We start from the raw sequence: 17,966 nt of genomic DNA, 5'->3' as shown, positions 1-17,966 counted from the left end.
CGAAAACAGAGACCCCGGACTGCTGAGCAACTGAAGTTGTACATTCAGCAATCTTCAACAATTAGTGTCTTGAGTTCCCAAACGCTTATTAATTGTTGTTAAAAGGAAAGGTGATGTAACACAGTGGTAAACATGCCCCTGTCCCAGCTTTATTGGAACATGTTGCAGACATCACATTGAAAATGAGTGAATATTTGCATAAAAACATCAGTTTGAACATTATCATATCTTTATAGTTTATTCAGTTCAATATAGGTTGAAAGAGATTTGCAAATGATTGTATTCTGTATTTTTTTTTAAAGTTTTACACAGCAACCCATCTTCAATGGAATTGGGGTTGTATTTTGTAGGATCAGTAGTGGAACATAACAAAGTAAAAGTAGTAAAGTACTGTACTTAAGTTCAAATTTTAGGTATCAGTACATTGCTTAAGTCAATTTTGTGTATACTTTGGACTTTTACTTCACTACATTTGAGAGCAGTATCTGTACTTTCTACTTCACATTTTTGAACTAGACTGAAAAGTAAAAGTATTTTATTATTATTCTGAAAACTGCTGAAAAAGTTGAGGGTTTATTTTTAACACGTTTGTAATTTGAGCAAATACAAATATTTAAGTAAAACAAAAAACAAAAACAACTGATTCAATTGTTTCTGTTGAACAAAATTCAGCACAAATCTTTATAAGATTAAATTCAATTCAATTCATTTTATTTTTGTTTGATCTCAAAAATATGTGTCAAATACCTTTCCTTTTTAGTCTTTAAATACATTTTAAGTACTTTGATACTGTTTCTTAAGTCAGTTTTTTCATGTGATACTTACTTTTACTTTTACTTGAGTACTTACTTTTTTTTGTTGCTCCGGTATCTGTACTTTTACTTACATCACCGTGTATGACTAAACATAATTATTACATCATTATTAGTAAAACTTTAAATCTAATGTCAGAATATTGTAATTGCTCTCCATCCCTGTGACATTGTTTTAAAGTTGACTCGTCCCTTAAACTTGTCCACACCTCCTGTCTTCAGTTTGACTTGTTGGGCGTGACTCTGAGTGCGGCTCTTGTCCTCGCCTCACCCTCGCTCTGCCCTGCTCTGACCCTGCCCCCCCCCCTTCCTGTCATTTTATGCCTCGTCTGTATTTCCATCTCGTTTCTGCTCGGGCGTGGGTCCAGTGCTTTGCTTAATTCATGTGTTTCTTTAGTCTCACCGAGGACATTAACTATTCTTCCCGTCATGTGAGTGGTAAAACGCAGCCCCTCCTGCCCTGTGCCTCTACCTGTCAATTCCACAGGCACAAACAGCTTAATAAGGCTCATTATTAGGAAGAAACATCCCAGACTCTTGGAAACTTTAATAGAGAGGAGAGACTTTCATTTTATTATGTTGGTTTAGTAAGACTTACAGATTCTTTCTTCAAATGACAGACTTTATTCAAACATATATTTCATGGTGTATTTCAGCACACATAAATCAGGCCTGGATGAACTAGTGCATAAACAGGACATAACTCTATCTCTATCTCTGAGTGAGATAGAGATAATTTCCATTTGGATGTGAATCAACGATTAACCACCGTTAGCTATTGATTTGTAACACTGGCTTCTGTTTCATTTATGGATATTGAATTTTCTAGGACAGTGTTTCTCAAACCGTGGTAGCTCCTGTACAGTTCTAATATTTGGTTCATTAAGACTCAATTGTATACACTTTTTGGTCCACCTTGGGGTATTTTATTGGTTAAAACTACTGTAGCAATTATTATCTTGCTTTTTCTTGTGTGAAAAGTTTTAGAACTTATTGCTCTAGGAGTATATAACTTGCCCACTAAATACTAACTGATGTTTGTATCAATTTCATTTTCAGTCTTCTCCTTTGTATTTTCTATGCTAACAATAGATAATAATAAATATGAACAGCTGTGGTTCATTTGATAACCATCTGTATCATAATTAAGAGTAAGCAAACATGTTACTGTACATTCAGTCACATCGTTTTTTCATTATGCCTCAAGAGGAAAAAAAAAAAATTACATTAGTTAGTTAGAAAGTTTTACACTTACTTTTTACCTATGCCCAAGCTGAGAACTGTTCTCATACTGCTGTTGTGTCCTTAGGCAAGACACTTCACCCACTTTGCCTATGTGTTGTGTAAATGTGGTGTTAATGCCTCAGTCACTCAGCCCCAGGGCAGCTGTGGCTGGGAGGTGATATATTGCCAGAGAACATATCACAGTAAAAATATTGAAACTACTTGATGACACAAAATCAATAACCCTAAAGCAGCCTAATCCCAGGAAAGCTTTTCTTAACTCAACCATGTTGTATTTCAAACATGAGCTGCATGAAATCAAGAGTTACTTATTCAACCTTCTACAACTAACATCTTATTGAGCTACAAATAAATAAGAAAGGATTTACCCTTTGTGCTCAGAAAATGCACACACAATACTTATTGAGCCCCAGATATCATTTATTGAAGGATAAGTCTATGGTCATTATTGTGATGGCCCAGGGCTGTGGGGAGTCAGTGAATGCATTATTCATCCCATTGTTATTTCAGGTACCTAGCTTAAACACTGATAGACCATTCAAAAGATGTAATATTTTTTTTCTATGGTTAATTAGTTTGGCAACTGTACAAATGTTTAAATCACCCTGAAACCCATGGATACCTCCAATGCAGCTTTAAACCTGCCCCATGAGGTATAGTGTGACAGCTTTAAACCATGAGGTACAGTGTGACACCTCTTTATACCAAGAGAGAAGAGACTGCAGCTGTCAGACGACAGCATCCCATTCTGACTGTATAATTAGTACGTCTGCCTCAGTCCTGACACGCTGTCATCATGTTAACAGAACACGCTTTGTGCGTTCATCATTGGACCACACACGTGTCAGTTTATGAGCTTTGTCTGAACATTACATCAACGTTAATTTCACTTATTTTCTGAAGCCTGTCCTCAACTAAATGCATAACTGCTCTGTGAATGTGTTAATATTACTCTTTGATTGGTATTGATCAGCGTGGCCATTGGAGCAGATTTGGCTTAAATGTGAGTAGCTTGAGACAAAAGCACTGTAGTATATACATGCAATACACTATAGTGTATACATGCAATACACTATAGTGTATACATGCAAGACACTATAGTATATACATGCAATACACTATAGTATATACATGCAATACACTATAGTATATACATGCAATACAGTGTAGTGTATACATGCAATACACTATAGTATATACATGCAATACACTATAGTATATACATGCAATACACTATAGTATATACATGCAGTACACTATAGTATATATATATATATATATATATATATATATATATATATATATATATATATATATATATATATATATATATATATATATATATATATATATATACATGCCATACATTCATATGATGAATCCTACCCTTAAAGAGGCACAGGCAGGACGCGCTCAAAATATTCTGACTGTGGGCAGTTGCTTTTCTTCATGTAACCTGGTGGCCTCACCTGCTTGTCTCCATGGAGACAGATAAGTTAATAGCCATACTGTGGAACATTCTAGGCAAAGGAATCTCCATGACGAAAGAGATGCTACATAGTGCTCCTTTATCCTGTATCAAAGCTCATCTAACATGGACTTATGGGTTCCCATAATGCCAGTCTGAACAGCTCTGTCCACGTGGATTTGTAAAGGCACACATAAATAAATACAAATGTACAAACATGTTTTTAAAGAGAGAATCTCACGTGCATGTTCACATGTCTGGGCTCTTTGCCTGTGGTAATGAGTGCCAATAGGGCTGCTTAATGAACAGAAGATTTAAGAGAAGAGGCTGAGGGCCAGTGTTCATTTTTACTATCACATGGCTCATTTACTGGAGCTTTGAAAGATACGGGACATTTGTGAGTCAGACTCCAATAGAATCTGAACAATATGAAGCCATTAGAAATGTGCTAATGTATTTACTATGTTTGTCTTCAGTAATATCATTAAATCAGAACATGCTAGTTTTAACCATACAAATAGACCATTCCATGCAAAGCAGCTATGTCCATGGAGACAAGCGGGTAACAGACCCCCTCCCAAAAAGTTACATAGTGCACCTTTAAAGGTTTTGTATGCAGCCTTAGGTTCTTGGTAACTTGGCTGAATAAGCTGTGAATATAAAAAAGTGCTAATGACGTCTCACATCATTTATGAGTTAATGCTTATTTTTAGCCCCTTTGCACAGTTTTGAACCTGTCAAGTCCTAAATGCAATTCTTTCTTAAGTTAAAAATGCAAAGTTCTGACACTGTACTACTCAAATGCCTGCAAAAAAGTTTTGCAGACTGGAGCTTGAGACTGACAGTACACTGCTTGTTATGCAGCCGATAACTCCATGTTTTCCGTGGGTTTACTCGTTCATACAAAAACTGAATGACTTGGGAGTAGTCGCGGCGTTATAAAAGTAGCTTGAGTTAGAGTTTTAAAGTTTGATTCAAAATACTTTCTGACAGTCAGATCCTGAATGGGCCTCTTACACACAGCTAAAGAATCCTGTTTGAACTTGTGTGTCTCTTTTGTAGAGTGCCGAATGATGAAATCAGTGAACTATGGGAAGATGTCTGCGTCCCTGAACAGATGCTCCCCCAGAACTGTCCAGACCCTGCGCAGCAAGTCCCCTGCCTCTGGTAAGACAATGCAAGTTTAAAGGAAGAAGTGCTACCAATAATGATGCTTAATTATACAAACTTTGGACATGATGGCTGAGTTGTTTATGATTTAGTGTTTTGGTTCTCAAGACAATTATCCAATCAGAAAGAGAGACTTTGGGTTGCCAGTTTCAATGTGGAACTCCAGTTGATTAAAACCTAAAAAGAAATAAAAGAAGATATTATGCTGCCTTCATGTGGTCTTTGGGAACCCGGTGGAAAATATTTTTTGGAGTTGAAAAATGCACATGAACACTTGCTCAAGTTGTAAAAACTCAGAACTTCTACACTTCTACAGGCTCGACTTCTACACCTGATGTCACCTGCTCTGAGCTGATGAACCAAAGTCAGCTCAATTGTCAATTTACCCAACTCATTTGAGCTCTTAGACTAAAAGTTATTACATGTAGGGGTTACCTGACAGTTATCCGTATCATAAGAGCAACATATTAGCACAAGAAAGACCCGAGACTACAACTGTTTTATGAATTACCAATGTTAACTAACTAAAGTAAACAAATAACGTTTAGTTTTGAGATATCTGTGTAATCCCTCAGTTGTCTAGGTCTGATCTATTGTAAAACTCATAGTCGCATAGTCATTCAAGCCACTAATGAGTGACTTGAATGACAATGGTAAATAAGACTCAGGCACAGTGCACACTTAGGGTAGAACAATAGACCTAGTCTACAAACAGAAACTGTAAACAAAAGGCGTTTTGAGTTTGAGTGTAGTTAGCTTCTCCCTATAGGTAAATATTGGGCAGTGTCCATCAGTAATCTGACCAGAACTGAAGAAGCAGCTTGGATGAGCAACCAAACGTCTTGTTTTGTCCAGTTGACAGATGTTATTTTTCTTTAGTTTTGAGAAGCAACAAATCATACTACGTTACTGGTTAGCTCATTTTTAATGCTGTTCATGAGTGGACTGAATAATTTTATTGATGGTGACATCACAATCCTGACTTTCCAAGATAAAAACATATGAACAGAACCAATTCGGAACCCTGACATCTCATCTCGGAATCCTGAGTTCCCGAGTACCACATGAATGCAGCATAATACACATAATATATCTTAATCTAGGGACTTTTCAATGTGATTTATTAGGTATTTTATAGACATGTATTTGTTTTTTTTACTTTTGTTATGAAGTAGTACTTACTAATAATATTTACTAATAAACAAAATTTGGCAAGAACATCCACATTACATTCACTCATTTGCAATGTAGCAATTAACCATTTTCTTGGTCTCTGTGCAAAGCCTGAATCCCGGTGCTGATAATGATGATTACAGTTGGGAGTCCTGATGCTGTTTTTTGTGATTGCTTGGTGTTTTCAGCTCATTACTGGATCAGTGTAGCAGCAAATTAAAACAGTTCAAATAGGCCCTGAACACATCAATCTGAGAGCACTGCAATGTTTGTCTGTCAGTGTTTAGCCCAATGTCTCGCTGTGCGTCTGGTGCAGGCAAAATATGAATTCAAATGAGTGTGATTTCGCAGGGGAATGGAGAAAAAAATAGAGAGAGAGAGGCAGAGAGCCACAGAGAGAGCGAGAGAGAGAGAGAGAGAGAGAAAGAGAGAGAGAGAGAGAGGGGATGGGGCTGGTGACTCAATTCTGCAGCTCTGCACAATGAATGAAACCCATACAACTGCTTTATCAAAGGCTGGAAACTGGAGCAGGAGGATACTTTGTTGTGTCAAATAGATTCTGGACAAAATGGCAAAAAAATCCTTGTGTTAATCAATACATTTTTAATTTTTTTTTTCATATTGAAAAACAAATATTGATTTACAATGAAGGTTTATAGTTTATAGTTTATATAGATAGATAGATAGATAGATAGATAGATAGATAGATAGATCTACCACACCAGACAAGACCCAAGGTGTACACTGTGAAAAGAGGCTCCTGAGACAATCCAGCACATAACTGCAGGGTGTAAGATGCTGGGAGGGAAAGCATACATGGAGCAGCATAACCAAGTGGCAGGCATAGTGTACAGAAACATCTGTGTAGACGGACTAGAAACCCCAAGGTTAAGGTGGGAAACACTTCCAAAGGTAGTGGAGAATGATTGAGCCAAGATCCTGTGGGACTTCCAGATAAGATACTGCACAGAACTCTCAAGCTCCCAGGCCTCTGGTAGAGGACCCAAGTGTGGAAAAGAGGGGATGAGACCACCCGCGGAGGGTGAAGAAGAGATTTTTAAAAAATAAAATCTGTGTCAAAAAAAAAATCCAAACTCCTTCCATTACCACAGGATTTCCTGTAAACCTGTCGATTTAAAAGCTTCTCACTGGAGATTGCGACCTGCAGGTTAATCACAATTTGATTGAAATTTGGCTTTCAAATGATGGTGATAGTATATAGTATAAATATAATCCAGCCCATGAAAAGGCATTTTGTGAATAACGGTATGGTTTTCCATTTCATTGTTTTAAATGATAGGAGCAGATTGTCAAAAATAGGATAATGCAAACTCACCCCCAAGATTTACAAACTAATGCAGTCAAGTAAAAATAAAAATCTTCAAAATAATATTACACAATTGCATTAAAAGATTTCTCAAGAAGAGTATCGGCAGCCCTGTTTGAGCTCATTCTGATTTGAATATTGATTCTCACATCTAGAACATGACTATGACAAATGGCCCTAGAGCGAGAGACAGATTCATTTGAATGGAGTCTGCTGCTTAGGACTGATTAGCTCAACAGATATGAACTTGTTCATTGTGATTGCACAGCTTGAGTGTTGCCTCGTGGTGAATGTAGTATTTTGTATGCAGCTCACACACTGCTCTTATGCTCCTGTAATAGTTGTTTGAGAATATGAGTCTAGTGATTGGGAGGCTGATGTAACTCAGAGAAACCCCATTGGAAGAATCTGCCCCACACCTCTACACAAGCACTTTAAAAGCAGTGAAATTACTATTGGGTGAGTTTCTTGAATTGAATTTGAATATCCAAGTTGCAAAAACCAGAAGATGACAGTAGAACAAGGAAGTGGACTAACCCACACAATAGTAAAATAAAAACAATAGGATCATGTAGAGCACATTAATATAAGAGTTTTAAGACCAAAATGATGAGCCTGACAGCAGCAGTTATAGAGAGAGAGATGACAATATTTCAACAGAAAGTAAATTGGAGCTGGAAAAAAACCCAAAAAACAGATCTGATTGCATGATCATGTTTGACCGAGCTTGAGGCGCAATGGAGGACATGGGACCAGACTGATTTGCCAAATATTTTCACATTTATCTCATAAAAGGTATATAACAAAATGAAAAATAGCCAAGTGACAATCCACGTGAACTAAATAATAAGCACTCACACAAACCCTGAAGAAGAAATTGTGAAGAAAGAGTCTGATGGGCTGCATTATGTTTTGGGATTAGTGCTAATTGGCGTCCACCCGGCTTCATGCATGGCTTACTACTTTAGTCAGACATTTTTCATAGTTTAAAACTTAGGTACCCCAACATAAAAATCTTTGTTTTTTTTAGTGGATCAGTTTGAGTCATAGTAAGTAGATGACCCAATAACAGTCAAGGACATGTACAATCCAATCAAACAGTGTCTGTAGTATTCAAAAAGGAACCAAGGGGGAGAATGACAAATACGATGGAGTTGTTTACTTTTGAGTGGTGCAGCAGAGGAACACCTAAGATGGAGGACGGCAGGTGTGGCTTATGGAGAGAAAGTTTGGGGAAAAGGTTATGAGGATGACTCATAGTCTGTGCAATCCGGGCTGTCTCTGTCTACACTGCACAGAGACTATTTCAGAAAGAGAGAGAGGACAAAGGGGGGAGGAGAGAGTGAAAGAGGAGTGATAAAGGGGAGGAAGAGGAGAGGGTGAAAGTGGAGCCTTTGAGGGAGAGAGGCAGGGGAGGAAGAGAAGTGAGAGAGAGTAGAGAGGAGGCAGAGAGAGCAAAGAGAGAGAGAGAGAAATAGAGAGAGCAGAGAGATAGCAGAGCGATAGAGACAGAAATGAATAAAAACAGAGTGGGGAGAGTAAAAGAAGGAGGAGAGAGATGAGGAACAAAGAGAGCATGAGAGAGGAAGAGAGATAGACAGGGAGGAAGTTTGGGGTAAAGAATGAAAAACAGACTCATCCTAGTAGCCATGGAAACCCAGAACGTGCAGCGGCCACTGATATAAAAGAGCGTAAGGCCCAAATAAGGCAGTTACTTCCTGTGAAATAGCGTCCAGCCAATTGCCACAGGCTGTAGTCTTGCATTTTATGTCTACAGATCTACTTATTTGATTTGGTTATTAAGTAAGTCGTAACAGTCATAATCACTAATCTATTAAAAAAAGCTAAAAATAAAAAAATTGTTCTTCTATGGTTCTGCTACATCTTAACACGGAGTACATATGAAGTGACTGGTAAAGCACCTTTTATTATGGATGATGATGATGATGATGATGATGATGATGATGATTACTGCAGAAGTAGCAGGACTAGCATTAATGCATTCTTCTTGAGGAATCATCAAATACAAAGCGTAACACCCAAAAAAGGCAGTTTTTTCCTGTAAAAATGCCCGGTGACTGATGCTCGAGGCTGGAGGTCTTAGTCACAATCATTTCCTGGTTCGGTGAAACTCAGCACAACACATCGTCACAGCCAATGTTCCCAATCTACCCCAGGTTTTTGTAAACATGTTATTATCTGTTATTGTGTGAGAGAGTGAGAGAGGAGGGGGTGAGGAAGAGCAGGAAGAGAGGGAAGAGAGAGGAAGCATACACAGTGGCTTTGACCCTGGGTGAATGATGCTCTACACTACAGTGCACTGTCAGAATATGTCCTCAGCAGTAACACGCTGAATGCAAGTTATGTAATGCTCCCAACAAGACTGTGTCCCAGAGGTTACTGAACACATGCACCATGAATTAAAGAAGAGTACAGGATTGCAAAAAAGTCCTTTTCTAGTCCTGGTTTACTCCTGATCAGTGGAACGTAATGAAGTAAAAGCAGTAAAATATTTTATGGTATACTTCAGTGTACCTTGTAGGTATCTGTACTTCACTGGTGAATTTTAAAGTGATACTTTTTACTTTTGCTTCATCACATTTGAGAGCAGATATCTGTTCTGTTTCCTCCACAAAATGTTTTTGCCTGGACTGAAAAGTAAAAGTATTTTTTACTACTGTAGCAAAAATCAAAATCACATTTGAAGCCTTATAAGACCTTAAAATGTCCACACAATACTTTTACTCTTTGTGCTTACGTTGTAAGCATATTACCATAATGATAGTAGCATATTTAAAGAGCCCAATGCCTCTGCTTTGAGATGCCGATGAATTTACATGAGAGCACGATTTTTTGCGGAGTTAAGGTAATGGAAAATCCGCAACCGCGAGTCTATCAGTGACGATAGTAGGGTTAAGTAACAAAATTGAGTACTTCTTCCACCACTGTTCCTGGTCTGGCCGAGGTTTTGTTCCAGTTTGGTCCCTTATATAAAACCCACTGTTGAGCTCTGCTGTAGTAGCTGTTTGTCCACTGATCCAAAGGTTGGTGGTTCAATTCCCACTCTCGACATAAACATCATTGATAGAGTGGTCTGATCCACTGACCCACAGGTTGGCAGTGCGATTCCAGATCTCACAGATGAAAGCTGTCAGTGGGCAAGACACTTAACTTCTCCTCGTCCCCAGTGTCTGTGTACACTAGTGTATGAATGTGTGTGTGAATGGGTGAGTGCTTCCTTGATGTTAACCTTGCAAATCTAATTTCACAATTTCGCAGTTCTGGAGTGTCCCAGAAATGTGTGAATATTTGACCACATTGACTCCAGCAAAGACATGGCGTGGCTGTCATCACTGGCAAAAGAAACAACCCAAAAAACATCTATTTCTATCCAAATTTTGTAACTGAAATATTTTGTCCTGAGCAAGAGTTCAGCCTTTCACACACCTCACAACGCCAGTGCAAATGTAACTTTCACATCCAGTACTTTTAATGTTTACACCATTGGTATGACAGATTCATTTAGTTCTGTGATATCCTTTCACACAGTTTCATTTACAGTAGATATCCCTGCATTACATTTTGATTTGGCATTACTTTTGTGCCAGATGCCGCCCCTGCTGAGACCCTTTCCAGTGGCTCAGGTGGTAGAGCTTGTAATTGGTCATTAGTAGTCATTTGCTATGCTTTCTTTGTGTCATTTGGCAGGACACTTCACCCATTTTGGCAGTGGGTATACAGAATAGTTCGTACTAATTAGGAGTTGGAAGTGAGTTTTGGCCTACAGTAACGCTTGTCAAACTTAAAACAAAATATAAATTCTATTACTATGGGATCAATACAAACAAACTGGACTGTGAGTAAAGCATACCATTTCTTAAACTCTATTATACATTCCCTAATATAGTAATTGATTTATAAGTCATAACCCTACCCTGACCCAACTCTCTAACCTTAACCCCCTACCCATAACCTTAACTCTCTAACCCTAACCCTACCCTAACCCTAACCTAACCTAACCTAACCCTACCCTAACCCTAACTCTATAACCCTAACCTTTTAACCCTAAACACTAACCCTGCCCTAACTCTATCCTAACCTTTAAACCCTACCATAACTCTGTAACCATAACCCCAACCCCTAACCCTTTAACCCCTATCTTTCTTTCCTGAATCTAGATCCAAACTTCCTCTTGTCCATTACTATGACGACATTGCAGCATCCGCCCATGCCTGTTTTGCCATCGGAGGTCAAACCCTGTATTTGTGACGCTGTGGACAAAGAGCTGTGCTTTGTAGTCAGTGATACTGGAAGGAAGCTGTTTCTCTCTGAGTCTCATTCAGTTCAGCATTGCACAGACGCCATAAAAGAGTCCATTAATTTAAAAGCCTTCTGCTCATCACGAGGCATGCTGATAGCAGCCTTCAAGTCCTGTATTCATTATTACTCCACCAAAAAAGACGTGGAATATGATTTTCGCCCATGCAATAGACCGAGGTGTGAGAGGAGGAAGTGCAGACAGGTTAATACTTGTGGTCATTGTGCACAGGTGCTTTTTTTTACCTATAAACTATGGTCATACACAGAGGGGCCAGAATGCTGAGTCTCGTGCCTGTTACACTCTTTTTTGTGGACTACACACACCCCCACACACACCCCCACACCCCCACACACATATATACACACACACATGTATATACACACTATTTTTGTCCTTAGATACAAAGTAAACATGCTTAAATCAATAGCAATTGTAATGCTGGATTAAAGAAGACCTATTGTGCTTGTGTCTTCTATAAAGCTATAATCAGTGATGGATCATTATGTTACAATTTGCATTTGCATTTTAAATTGCAATATTCATCTAAAATGACTCAATAAAAGAAACAAGTCCGCTGTCATCTGCGTTAGAAAACTGCGGTGCCCATTGGGAGCTGACGTTGCCATAAACGTGATCATGACAAAGCCGTGCAGCTGTCTTTCCTATGGATAGCTGCAGATCATATCAGTGAGTAACAGCAGTAGTTATAACAAAAATACTACTGGCTGCTGAATGCTATGCGTATCGAAAAACGAAGTAAGTGCATCATAGTGAGCGTATGTTGGTAGTTGATCAGCAATATGGCTTACTGAAAATATTCAAGATTGCTCAAACATGCACAAATCACTCCAGAAACAACTTCTAGAGGGTAAATAAAGGGGAAGCAACTATAGCATGGTCTGAAAAGTCAATTTTGCGTAACAGGTCTGCTTTAATACATTGCATAATGTAAAAGGTATTTTTGTTTAGATATTCTGTCTTTGCTCTAAGTGGATTATTTAACCACAAAAAGCATAATGGGCTACCCGGTCCTCACTCTGGGTTGCCAGATCCTAAGACTAAATACCCAAAAGGCTCTCTGTATGATATAACGTGTCCTCATAGCTAATGGCATTCGAGGTTCAGTTGTAATTGTATTGTTGTTTTTAAACTGAGTGCATGTTACAGCTGTTAGATAACTGGCCAGTGAAGCATTTAAAGCTTTATGAAACACTCCACTGTTAGTAGGGTTATGTAGGATTTTAGGAGGACTTTTGCCCTTTGCCTGATATCTAATTTTGGAAAGTTAAATGCTACGGCAGCTCTCTGGATTTTCATCACTTTCAAACCCATGTATACTATAGTTTTATTTGTTTAGACTCTAAACAGCGCATGCACAGAACTTGTACCAGGCCTAATTGTGCATCAGACAGTGATGAGACAGACAGATGAACACACAGACACAGGGGGGAGAGGACAGGCCGATAGGAAGATGGTGGAGACACGCTGAGATGGCTCCATGAACAGACAAACACAGATGCCACGGTATGTCAAATATGTCTATCACACAGGGATGCATTGAAAGAAGGGTCTGCCACCTGATCTCCAACGAGTTTTGAAAGTTCCACAATATGATATTAAAGGTATCTCTGCTCATCATAAGAATGTTTTTTTAAGGTTTTTATGAGCAATAAAAATAAATAAATTATATACTACGCAAAACTTTTAAGCCATACAAGTTATTCTGTTGTTGCCTCCTCAAAAACAGACTTGGAGTTGTGTTTTGTTTCATTCACACATGTTTGAGTAACACTATTATTGGGCTGTCTATATCTCCAAAGCTCAAAATGCTCTGTTACACCTACATCTAGTCCACCTTGTGAAGTGGTTGTTTTCAAGTTAAATCTTTAAATAAAGTAATCTTTCATTCAATAGAGATTGGCAATTCCAGGGCTGAAATTATCAAAATGATTCTAGTGAAGGTGTATGGAGTTTAAAAACACAGTGGACCACTCCCTGTATTACCACATGACATCACAAGGTGGAACAGAGTGTTTTCTGTTTGAGAAAAGAACTTGTTTTTGTGTTAAACATGTGTGAATGAAACAACACAAGTCCAGGTAAGTTTTAAATGAGGAAGCAATATCATAACAGATCGGCAAATAGCATAGTATGGACCTTTTAAGCAATAAAAGTTACGCAGTGCACCTTCAAATGTTTTTTGGTATTTTTTTATATTGGCAATTTAGTGATCTCATAATCTCAGATGGGATCAACCAATATATGAATATGTTTTCTTGCTATTCATCTACAGCACAGTATAATTTTGCCTGTCCCCCGTTTCAGCTTTCGTGTCTATAGCTTTGTTCATATTTTATCTATGAGCTGATCCTATAGTTTAACCAATTTTCTTGCATGTTGACATCTGTGAATCAAATAATTTCTCATCAGGAATTCTATTCAAGTCAGTCCCATCCCATTTATTTCCAAAGCAGGTTCCAAGATATATGCAAAATCAATACAGGAGCCTTGTAAAAACAAACACCTGAACAGCAGCAGCCTTCTCCTCAGAACAGGCTTCGTCGCGTCTCGTCTCACGGCCATGTTTGCTCGTTCTGGTCAAAGACATTAAACCGTGCAGTCTGAATCATAGTGTCCTTCATGATTCATTCACCTAAATTAAAGACAGTGAATCATATCTCTCTTTATTATTACTGCTGTTATTGTCACATACAAGAGATGATAAGAGGACAAGTCGTTTTACAAAGCTGGACTATGATAGAATTTTTTTTCTTTAGTATTTTGAGACAGATTTTTTCAAAAATCCTGTTACTTCCAGATTTTACTATAAGAATATTTAGGTACCATTGTGAGGTATTAAGAAATGCGTTTGATTTGTATGAGAATATATGTATTTGCACACATTTACAGATGCCGATAAATTCACATTGTGTAGTTTATTTTATCTCTTGACGTTGCAAATACATTTCCACTTTGGACAATAGTTAAGTTGAAAGCTATTTTTATAGATCTAGGGTCAGCGACTTTTCAGAGCTTTTAACCATGCTATAGTTTTTCCTCTGAACATTTACTCACCCATAGTTGTTTTCTCGACCAGAAAAAGGTGGTTTGCCCTCTTCAGGTGGGTAGGGAGTTCTTGTCTCAAGTGGAGGAGTTTAAGTATCTCGGGGTCTTGTTCACGAGTGAGGGGAGGATGGAAAATGAGATTGACAGTTGGATCGGTGCAGCGTCTGCAATTTTGAGGTCACTGTACCGGTCTGTTGTGGTAAAGAAGGAGCTGAGTTGAAAGGCAAAACTCTCAATTTACCAGTCAATCTACGTTGCTGCCCTCAACTATAGTCATGAGCTCTGGGTAATGACCGAAAGGACAAGATCGCAGATACAAGCGGCCGAAACAGGTTTCCTCCGCAGGATGACTGGGATGTCCCATTGAGATATGGTGAGGAGCTTGGTCACACTGGAGGAGCTCAGAGTAGAGCTGCTGCTCCTCCACGTCGAGAGGAGCCAGCTGAGGTGGCTCGGGCATCTGTTGAGGATGCTCACTAGACGCCTCTCTAGGGAGGTGTTCTGGGTATGTCCCACCGGGAGGAGGCCACAGGGAACACCCAGGACACGCTAGAGGGACTACGTCTCTTGGCTCGTGACTGGGCTGAGGGGAGTCTGGGAGTCCCTGCTTAGACCGCTGCCCCCGCGACCCGGCCTCGGATAAGCGGAAGAAAATGGATGGATCGAAGTTGTTTCTGGAGTGATTTGTGCAGGTTTGAGCAATCTTTAATCACTTATTTTCAAGACACCATATTGTCGACCAATCCATGTTTTTACCACTGCTGGCACACCGACTGCCCTGTACTTGCTTCATCCTCCAATTTTATTTTCTTAATTGAGATATTTGCAGGATTCGGCAGTGTTGTGCCGTCATCTTGGTACTGATCTTCATCTTGGTAATGAAAAAAAAAAAAAAATCCACTGCTCGCTTGTGTGATGTGCAGCTATCCATAGGATGGAATGTTGTTGTGACGTTCACAGTGTCAGCTCCCATTGGACACCGCAGTTTTCTAACAGAAGTCAGCAGACTGTTTTCTTTTATTAAGTAATTTTAGATGAATAGTGTGATTTAAAATGTGCACAATTATAACATAATGATCTATATGTCATATATTAGAACTATATAGCAGACACAAGCACAATTGGTCTTCTTTATGGCTTTCTGAAAATCTGACAACCCTTCTTGTTATTTTGTGCATTGCATGCACATTGTAGGCTCTATCTTTCAGAGCCTCTCTTAGAACTCTCTTAACCATATGCACTATTTCTGGCATAGCATATCGCGTGTATAGCTGACGTTGTCCTCAGTGTCTCCCGTTGATGATGTCACCACCCCAGCTGAGCCTCGCACACACATGATCCCGAAATAAAGTGAGGAAGATTTTCACTCATACTCGCACCATCTGTCTCGTGCTCTCCGTCGACTCATGTCAGATAAAATTAACTGAGCACTCACATATTTCTCCTCACCTTTCTCCTCTGTGTCACCAGCACAAAGTACAATTCTGGGTTCGGAATAGAAACAGCTAAAATATGAGAAACCAATTGGGACAAACATTAGCTCACTTGCACTGAAACGTGAGACGTTTCAAGTTGAAGACATTTTACCTTCCATCCAAGAGGCTTGAGCAAAACCTTTGAAACCTTTGTCCCTCTGGAACATTCCTACTGTGGGATTACATGTGGAAAGAGGATGCACTGTATGTCATTAACCACCAAGGGCTTCTTTTTAGTTTGTTCATTTTTATTCTTGTAAAAGTGAAAACAACTCTGATAGCTGCTCTGTGCTATTGCTTTTTCCTGTCAGTGGTCATAATAATATGCTTGATTGGTATCTAAACCACTCATCAATTTGACACATTGTGAGAAGCTGGAGTATGTATGAATACAAATGATATGTGGTCCAAACCACAGCAGAGCACATTCAAATGTGTCTCTGAGGCAGTGTATTGATATTTACACTAATGGTAAAATAATGGCTTCCCTGCAGCTTCCACTGTGCAAAATCATTTGTACTTTCAGCTGTTCTTTGATGGGGAAAGAAAATCCTTGTTCCCATTGACATTTCTTTGATTGCTTCTGTAGGCCTATTATTAGTGAAACATTTAATAGAAATGTATATTACTTAGACCAGACCTGTTGTGTTTGTGCAGTTTTTGTAGCTTATATCTTTCAGTACACTCTTTATGTGTGGTTTCTTATGCAGTTATGATGTTGCATTATTGCAGCTGCACACTACAAACACTGAATTCAGCCAGACTCAGGCTACAGTGATACCAAAACCAACCACTGGCACTCAGAGATGATTTATTAGCTACTGCATTGAATTCTGCCTTTTAGATAAGCTACATCTAGTTGACCAAATGCAAGATAGGAGAAACTCATAAACGTCCAGTTATATTAATTGCCCAGCTTGAGAACATTTTGTACCCAACTTTCTCATTCTTGTGGCCAGATTATTGCTACGTTTGAACTATTTTCTTCCCACGTTTCAAAGTGCCATGATGAGCATATGCCCGTTCTCTAGCCACTTATCCCAGATCACAAAAATGTCCACACACTTAGCATCATCAGCACCAAAAAGCACGAACTGCCAACTGCTAAAATAGCCTCTTCGCTTTTGAGTTATCTTTTGGCTCGCTCTCACACGCCTGCTTCCCCAAAGATCGCATCAAAACTCACTCACCGTCTGACCACTCGCCGAATAAAAATAAATACGTACTTTCCCCCTTGTCAGTCCGTCTTTCCTCCTGAGCCCCCCTCTCTCTCTCTCTCTCTCTCTCTCTCTCTCTCTCTCTCTCTCTCTCTCTCTCTCTCTCTCTCTCTTTCTCTCTCTCTTTCTCTCTCTCTTTCTCTCTCTTTCTCTCTCTCTCCTTTGCGCGTCACCTTGTGCGCAAGCAGCGCATCAGTGTAGTACAGCGCCGCTCGCCTCGCTCCATTCACCACTATTTACTATCAGCATAGAGACGGTCCGCGGTGTTTCTCCTCCTCCTCGCTCTCACATTGGATTATCACTGTGCTTTTCACCATGTTGGAAGTGGAAGGTATGATTTTGATTCATTTATCGTTTGGACATTTGTGTAAACGTGGGCGCGAACTTTCCCTGTGTCTCTACGCGTTCATATTTCATCACATGCCAGCGGTCATCGTGTTTATGACCTTATTAGTCCATCTTTTCCCAGATAGTGAATATTATGTGTGTTTTCCGGGTGTAGGTGAGGCTTTGTGGTGCTCGTGTTTACCGTTGTGTAACCGGTGGGCTTGTCTGTCTCTGTGCGTAACGCTACTTAATCAATGAAAAATTCACTAATCGCCTCGTTTTAAAACAGCTAGTTATTATTTTTTATCAGAAGGAGCAAGAAACAGTTGTGCAATGTGTCTATTTGTGCAATCTGCTATTTTGGT

General features: G+C 39.1%; 1 protein-coding gene across 3 annotated transcripts in view; it reads left to right on the top strand.

Moving 5' to 3' along the window:
• Nucleotides 1-17,966, top strand: part of dclk1a (doublecortin-like kinase 1a) — a 68,943-nt gene that overhangs the window by 24,331 nt on the left and 26,646 nt on the right. For 2 of the 3 annotated variants that reach the window (XM_033978998.2, XM_055226404.1), the window contains exon 4: nt 4,588-4,692. In XM_033978998.2, coding sequence (XP_033834889.1) covers nt 4,588-4,692 — 105 coding nt within the window. Of the gene's footprint in view, nt 1-4,587; nt 4,693-17,518; nt 17,606-17,966 lie in introns of those variants that run through there. The other variant, XM_055226403.1, reaches the window with a different exon arrangement.

The sequence above is a fragment of the Periophthalmus magnuspinnatus genome, chromosome 14 (genome assembly GCF_009829125.3).
Source record: "Periophthalmus magnuspinnatus isolate fPerMag1 chromosome 14, fPerMag1.2.pri, whole genome shotgun sequence".
Classification (NCBI taxonomy): Eukaryota; Metazoa; Chordata; class Actinopteri; order Gobiiformes; family Gobiidae; genus Periophthalmus; species Periophthalmus magnuspinnatus.
This window is presented reverse-complemented; position numbering and strand designations above follow the sequence as displayed.